Raw genomic sequence first — 7,563 nt, 5'->3', positions numbered from 1 at the left:
AAATTAGCAACAAGCAGCAACATGGAAATAAGATTGTAAGTAACAGTGTGGATTTAATCTGCACCATTTTCGTTTCTCTCACTCGAATTCAGCTCGTTTTTGCTTTAAGTATGAACCGTATTTTAATATTTAATCACTTCTCAAAGCAATAAGCTTATTTCAAAACTACAAAGTGGCGCCGATGTCAGTCAGTTGATATTTTCTTTTGAGAATATTAAATTAAACTGATATGATTTGCATTCAGCCGATTAACGTATAAAACTCGATAAATTTTCAATTTTCAAACACAGTTTTGTGCATTCTTATAATGGAATTGTTCACAGTATTAATTAATTATTTAGTATTCTTTCATATCAAATATGTAACTATTTTAACTTGTTGGGACAACAAAGGTAAATACAGGCAATACCTCGCATAGTCCGGCTTCAATAAGTCCGAATTTATTATACCTTTTTGTGCGGTTAATCTTTATATTTACTTCCTTGATTAATCGGGTTTCAAACAGTCCGGTATTTTGGTAGATTTTCCTGTTTTTTATAACATTTATTTTAGATATTTGTAAGCTTCAAAAAGCTTTGAGTTCCGAGCGAATAAGATCTGCAAATCGATTTTCAGTTAATAATTTAAATGGCTTTCACATTACGATTACTGATGCAAATTGTACAAAAAACTCGGCTTATATAACAAAGGTAATTTATAAACATTTAATACCAAAGTTAAATTAATTTATTATTTTAGGTTGCTCTGAATTATAACAATAAATGGTTATTTATAACAAACATAGATAAATTTAGAAAAAAGTTAGAGTTTACAAAACTTCGATTAGATTCGGATGTTAAAGTCTTCGATTATACCACTAATTTCATTTACGACGTTTATGGGATTAATGGTAAAACCAAAATCATAAATTTGGGAAGTTTCCAAAAACTGAAGAAATTTTCCATCTACGACCTGCGAAAAGATTTATCTGGAATTCATTTAAATGTCTCAACTATTGTCGATCAAACACGAAATTCATCAATCGAAAACTATTTATTGGATACGAAATTTAAGTACTTAGATCCACAGGATAAAATCAATTTTGGACTTTTCACTATACTAAGGAATTATCACAATTTTACGTGAATTGACAACTTAAAAATGTTTAATTTTATAATCATTTTAATATTTTAGTTCACGTTTTATGTCAGTCTTTAAGGATTCAAGAATTTACTCAATAGGATTTAACAAAGACTTATTGAATTGTAGCGAATTTGCAATTGCTTCTTGTTTTATTAACGAGGATTCAGTAGGATCGTTTGATTTTATAGTGCCGCATTACTTGTACAGGTAATTCCAATCGGTTTAGACAGGTATAATAAAAATAATGTGTAATAAAATGCGCAATTGTTGCGTTGTTCACTTCACTTTTTAAGAAAGTGCGGAAGAGAACTTTCATTTCTGCTATTGAAATCGTAACATGTGGTATATACGAATTATGTAAAATAGGATTAATTATGTTTAATTATTTATTTCATTAGCACAAAAGAAAATTTTAATTGGATTTTTTTTCTCATATTTTTTTTGCAATTATTATTTAAGAAAATACACTTTCTTAGCTTATAAATATTGTATTAAAATGTAGGACTTGTTTCGTGTTTCGTAATCCTGGGAATTTCGAAGGAAGAAATGAGTATGTGGATACGATGTCTTCTGAGGTTTGGTACTGTATTTTGGGATCGACGTTTTTGGTAATGCTACTGCTTAAAATTGTATACTTCTTCGATATAAAGTTCAATCAGAGAGCTGAAGAATTGGTTAGAACCAATTGTAGGGAAGGCAAGGAATGGTCTGCTATTATTAGCGATACGTTATCAATTTTGATTCAACAAGGTTAAAGAAAATGAAGCTTGAATTTGTGCAGAATATAATAATTTGTCAATGATTTCAGGATCGAATTATGAACCAACCTGCATCTCCGGAAAAATAATACTGTTCAGTTATCTCTTCCTTGCAGTCCTGCTGTACAATTACTACACGGCCGTGATGGTTTCAGATCTTTTAAGCCATCCCCCGCCGCCGTTCCAAAACATTCAGCAGGTCACCAAAACCGGTATCCGTTTATCCAACGAAAACAATTCTCTCATCAAAAGTTTCTTTAATGTAACAACACAAAGTGCAAATAATACAACATAAACACATAAATTAAAAATATATATATTGATAGGAATCGGGAGTTGAGGAATACGACTTGGTCGAGGGAGTTCGGTTGATTAAGGAAGGAACGATCGCGTTTCACGCGCAAACTGACACTGTTTACAGTCTGATTGAGGTGAATCTGGAGTTGAAGGAGATATGCGACTTGAACGAGCTCAGCATCGTAAAGCCCCAAGAGATGTACGTTTTCTTAAAGAAGGGAAGCCAATACAAAGAAATATTCACCATCACGTAATCTGAAACACAATTATATCTAACACAAATTAATTTCATTTCAATTTTAGTTATAGGAAAATGATTGAATTGGGAATTTTTAAGCGCATTTCGTCGAAATGGTTAACGGGTAAACCTGTATGTTTGGCGAATCGCGATATTTTGGTCGTTGGGACTAATAAATGTAAGCCGATTTACATCACGTTTACCTTAGGCTGTTTACTATCAGTTCTGATTTTAATATACGAAATTTGCAAAATGAGAAAACTTAAAGGGTTTAGAAGCGAAGCTGTAGGAAAGCTGTTTAAGAAAGGTTAATATCTTTAGGATTAATTGATAGAAATGTACTACATTTGCACAGTTATTTAATTAAAGTAAATCTATGCATTTTAGTAACACGAATAAAACAATAATAATTGCAATAAATTGCATAAATCGTTAAAAGTATATCAAATGTATAATAAATATTATAAATATCAAATATATTTCCTAAATTATAAATACTCAATATAATTTTAGCTGCAGTTCATTAAGTAAAATAATTTTGTAATCAAATTATTGTTACAATGATGTTTTTTTTCAGCAGCTATGTACAAGGTTTCTTGTACCGAGAACACGTTAAACACCAGCTAGTAATGACTACAAAAAATATTCTTTCGATTTAAAGCTATGTTAATAGTATTAAAAAAATAGTCTTCTCTGAAGAAATGTTACGAGAGGACGCAAAATGTCTTCGAAGCGCATGTTAGAAGTGGTTTGAATATTAAGTCTCTCCATCGTTCATGTCGTTTACAATGAGAAGAATTTGAGGAAAGCGGATGGTGGGACCGGACTGGGAGGAGACACGCGTCCGGCTTCCTCGATTCTGGCCCTAAATTCTGGGCTTTGGTCGGCGATGCAAGGGTGTCCCGAGGACTTCCAAAACAAACAGCAGCAGTAGCGACAAAGCGAGAGCATCTCGGCGTACTGCCTCTCCTCGCTCACGCCGTAATTCCTAAAATTAAATTAAAATAATTAAGAGACAAAGTCGAAGAGATTGCGTAGAACCTTTTCAATGCGTGATATACGTCCTTCCACTCGCTCTTGTTTAATTTGGCTTTGATGGTGTCGATCTGATGAGGCGTGAAATGGAACCTCGTCAATTCCCTCCAAACGCGCTTCTCGTTAACGATGGCAGTCAATTCATCGCATACCTCCGAAGCGGAGATCAAATCCTTATGGTCCGAAAGTCTGAGTACTACCTCTCTGATGCATTCCTCGGGCAGCTGTAGGAACTGTGGCCGTGAACCCGGTAAAGGTTCGATGATTTTAAAGTTGCTCGCGTTGTTTTGGATGCGTTTTATTGTCAGCGAGTGTTGGTTCCAAAGCATCTTCGAGCCAAGAGGTCCTCCCCAGCAGGCGGACTGTTCGGCATTGCTCAGCGCTCGTAATTTTGTGAGCAGTCGTCGCAGCGCTCTGGGGTTGTGTTGGTTGGCAGTGGCATAGTTAGCGACTTCTTCGAGCATCGCCAGAAGGACCTTCTGGGTACATCCGGAAAGGGCGGTCATCTGCTGCCCGACCAAAAGATCGAGCAAAGCACAGATGTAGTTGAATCTTCGAACATCGCGCACGGCGCTTCTGAAGTCCAGCTTCTTAACGACCTCATCCAATTCATTAAATCCTGCGATCTACAATTACAAATTCTATAGATTTCGACATTCCCGGAAGAAATATCGAAACTCTTACCTCTCGTGTGCATTTTATTGTTATGTGGCAATACGGTTGCACGGCCGCACTTTCATTTTTCTCCGATTCCTGCTGCCTGCGAAGAGAAAAATAAACAAACTCGTTACGGCGTGGAAAGGCATGACATTGAGGGCTAAATTTAGATCGATACAAGGGACGGGACGAGGATCGGAATTGCAGCTGGAATGACTGCATTAAATATAGCGAGAAATGCATTTGCTAAACATAAATACGGCCATTTTAATACTGCTACAACCGAGAACAAAGAAATTCACGGCAGACGCGAAATCGATTTGTCGGTAGACTTACTTCAGCAGTTTGCCGTGCTCCAGGACCTTCTTTCTCTCCCATCCTTCGTCCGTCTTCACCCATAGCTCGCCCGGAGATCGCCAATCCTTCGAGATGAAAGGCATTGCTCAGGTGCAACAAAAAACAGCTGATTACGATGTAAACAAACGGCAAGCAGACATAACACAGCTGACGAGACGAACAGCGCGACTCGTGGGTCGCAGGACAAGACTGCGCATATCCAACGTGACTCCCGAGCGCCGCTCCGTATCCACTCCAAAGCGAAATTATTTGCTGCTCGCTTTCCTGCTGTTCTTTCTTCCCCTCCTTTATACTGCACCATTTCACAATTGTAATCCAACATACAGCACATCAACGCAGTCTGAAGACCTGCACCACCGACCATGACTCTCAAGATCATCATCCAGAAAGTTATCCAGAGGATTTGTAAAATGAAAAGAGCTATGAAGAAGTGAGATACACACATGAGTTATAAACGCTTCAACAGCTTCACAAAATATCATAACTTAACAAATATATTTACTTGCAACTGCACTTATTTGCTAAACAATAATAAGCAGTAACCTTCAACAATGCTTCTTCAAATAACTAAATAATAACTAACATTGGATTATACATTTTTTTTGGAAGTACTTAAAACTACAACAATTAACATAGAAACAACACCACATTAAATTATAAACATGTTTAAGAAAGCTGAAACACTAATTTCTTTATGGAATAGTTCTTATTATAATCTATATCACTTTAAAGTTACTTACAGTTTAAACACTTTATTATAAATAATATCAATTATAATTATTATCACTCAGGTTAAGTATTAAGAAAATAGATTTATTTTTTCACAAAAGTTATGTTAGAAAACCTGCAGTTACAAATAAAATTGTTTAATTTAATATTTTAATTAATATACAATGCTTTCAACTTCTTATTTAGTTTATATATATATCACAATTGATATTCGTTTAAATAATTTATGTAATAAAAATAGCTACTTAGAAATCATTTAGCAATAGTAGTAAATTGTCTCAATGTTAAATTTAATAAAAATACTATTGAACATTCCATAATTAACTATAATAAACACAATATTCTTATGCATTTTTTCATCATAGTCTAAATATATTATTTACTAATATTTATTGTATAAATTTATTTGATATTTTCGCAAATTCTATTTAATATATTAGAAAGTGCTCAGATACAAAAAAAAAAACAAATAAAATGATTGAATATAAAATGTAATTAATGTGAAACCTTTAAACTTCCTGATTGACAAACATAATTATAGGATATTTTAAGCAGAAGCTCTACGTGTGACTAAGAATTACAGATGAATAAGTAATGTGTTCTAATTCTACAAATAAAATAAATTAACAAAATATCTACATGCTAATAATAAAAATAGGCTGAGACTTTCAACGGTGTTTTTTTTTAATTACTATAATAGAAGAATATTGAAACATTGATTTGATATAAAATAACTGTACAATATTAATAATGTGCAATTTAAATATTTGCGCAAATTATTTATATTAGAAAGTTTCATAGTCCGGATTCACTATTGTTACGTTTAAAAATTTCAAAACAAACTAAATTTTAATTGAGCAAAAATAAAATAAAAATTACTACACCAAATTATTTTTTAGAAAATTATTAAATTTAGATAAAAAAAATGACAAAATATCAAATTTATATGAATTTTAAGTGCAAAAACCCATTAAATATCTTAAAAAAATGAATAATATAAATTTTAATAGATTGTTCATATAAATTAAATGATAATTATCGGTTTAATATTTTGATAATTTTAGTAGAATAAATAATTCATCCACTATATTAATGCACAGTTTATATTTTTTGTGCATAATTATAAATGTAATACATTTCTATGCTTTATAATCCTTGATTACATTTGCGCAAATCAATGTAACAATTTAATTTCCGCACTATTGTTTGTAGCTCCTTTGTATTATTGTACACTAATTGACGTAAATTAACAAAAAAAGTACTTACTAAGTTTACTAGTTTTCTGACAATGAGAAGCATTGACCTTCAACAATGTCCTTATTAAAGCAGTTAAATGTATATTTTGGAAAAGTAAATATATGATTCACAATTTAATAACAAAAACAACACATTAAATTATATAATACAGACATTAAGATAACAATTTTGTCATGGCTGATGACTATAGCAGTTCATGTCATAAAATAATTGATAAATATTAAATGTGATTTTTTGGTATATTTATTTACAAAATATATTTGATGTCATATAAAATAACTTTACTTTAAAACAAATGTGTCAGTTGTGTTATTGTGAAATATGTCATAAACTGAGGAATCTTATCAAAAATGGAATTAATATTATAATCTTGTTGATATTTATATATGAAACACGTAGTACTGTCAAGTTAATTTGATCAACGTAATTAAATACTTTTTTATCTATACATAATTGAAAATATCTGCAATATTACTATTATCTTTAATACAAAATGTATTTATTTGAACGAGAAGACCTATGTCCAATAGCACTTTGTAACAGTTGATTAATTGATCCTTTAACTCAACCATTAATATTTTATTATATGATTACATTTATTTCACGAAAATTTTATATTTTAACACAAAACTTTTTTTGATGGAAACGGTTGCATTTAATAGAATTTATTGATTTGACAGTTTTATGTGCTTGGAATATATAATTTATGAATTATTTAAATATAAAAAAATTCATTGATTTCGAATTATTAAAAATTAATTTATCAAAATACAAATGTAATTGTAAGATTTATTTATTCATATATTATAAAATAGCAATACTTTGTGCGTCTTTGATACACACTGAATTCACAATAGTACAATTTTTTTATACATAAATAATCAGATTATTTTGCTCTATAAAGTCAAGTTTCTATTTGTATTGTTTATTTTTATGCGATAATAAAGTCCTCGATTAGTCCACTTTTAAACAGAATTTTGTATTTGTATTTAAGTAAGTTAACTATTTTAATATTTTCTGGATAAATACGAATAATATGTTGCTAATAAATATATAAAATGCAAACCAAAATTGATCGTGCGTTATTGCATGGTAGATTTATTGCAGTGAACT

The 7,563-nt window shown here is 31.3% G+C and overlaps 2 protein-coding genes across 2 annotated transcripts; one reads left to right on the top strand and one right to left on the bottom strand.

Moving 5' to 3' along the window:
• The first annotated feature begins 1,685 nt into the window (after positions 1-1,685).
• Positions 1,686-3,042, top strand: LOC108563396. Its single transcript, XM_017922056.1, has 5 exons — positions 1,686-1,872; positions 1,931-2,142; positions 2,207-2,427; positions 2,481-2,593; positions 2,993-3,042. Exons 1-5 carry the CDS (start codon positions 1,686-1,688, stop codon positions 3,040-3,042), a joined length of 783 nt encoding a protein of 260 aa, XP_017777545.1.
• Positions 2,919-4,701, bottom strand: LOC108563410 (F-box only protein 25). The gene is made up of 4 exons (XM_017922074.1): positions 4,444-4,701; positions 4,135-4,210; positions 3,457-4,076; positions 2,919-3,403 (listed from the first exon to the last, which is right to left on the bottom strand). The coding sequence occupies exons 1-4, from the start codon at positions 4,545-4,547 to the stop codon at positions 3,199-3,201; spliced, it is 1,005 nt and encodes a 334-aa protein (XP_017777563.1). The 5' UTR covers positions 4,548-4,701; the 3' UTR covers positions 2,919-3,198.
• Positions 4,702-7,563: the final 2,862 nt, after the last annotated feature.

The sequence above is a fragment of the Nicrophorus vespilloides genome, unplaced genomic scaffold, assembly GCF_001412225.1.
Source record: "Nicrophorus vespilloides isolate i.1.1-1 unplaced genomic scaffold, Nicve_v1.0, whole genome shotgun sequence".
Lineage (NCBI taxonomy): Eukaryota > Metazoa > Arthropoda > Insecta > Coleoptera > Silphidae > Nicrophorus > Nicrophorus vespilloides.
The sequence above is the reverse complement of the archived record's forward strand: the minus strand, read 5'-3'. Positions and strand labels throughout refer to the sequence as shown.

Excerpts from the sequence above, each read along its gene's own strand:
- LOC108563396 (XM_017922056.1), top strand. The coding sequence starts at position 1,686 with ATGTCTTCTGAGGTTTGGTACTGTATTTTGGGATCGACGTTTTTGGTA. Across the intron at positions 1,873-1,930 it reads ATCAATTTTGATTCAACAAG|GATCGAATTATGAACCAACC; the intron begins GTTAAAGAAAAT and ends CAATGATTTCAG. Across the intron at positions 2,428-2,480 it reads AAAGAAATATTCACCATCAC|TTATAGGAAAATGATTGAAT; the intron begins GTAATCTGAAAC and ends TTTCAATTTTAG.
- LOC108563410 (XM_017922074.1), bottom strand. The coding sequence starts at position 4,547 with ATGCCTTTCATCTCGAAGGATTGGCGATCTCCGGGCGAGCTATGGGTG. Across the intron at positions 4,211-4,443 it reads GAGCACGGCAAACTGCTGAA|GCAGCAGGAATCGGAGAAAA; the intron begins GTAAGTCTACCG and ends TTCTCTTCGCAG. Across the intron at positions 3,404-3,456 it reads GTATATCACGCATTGAAAAG|GAATTACGGCGTGAGCGAGG; the intron begins GTTCTACGCAAT and ends ATTTAATTTTAG.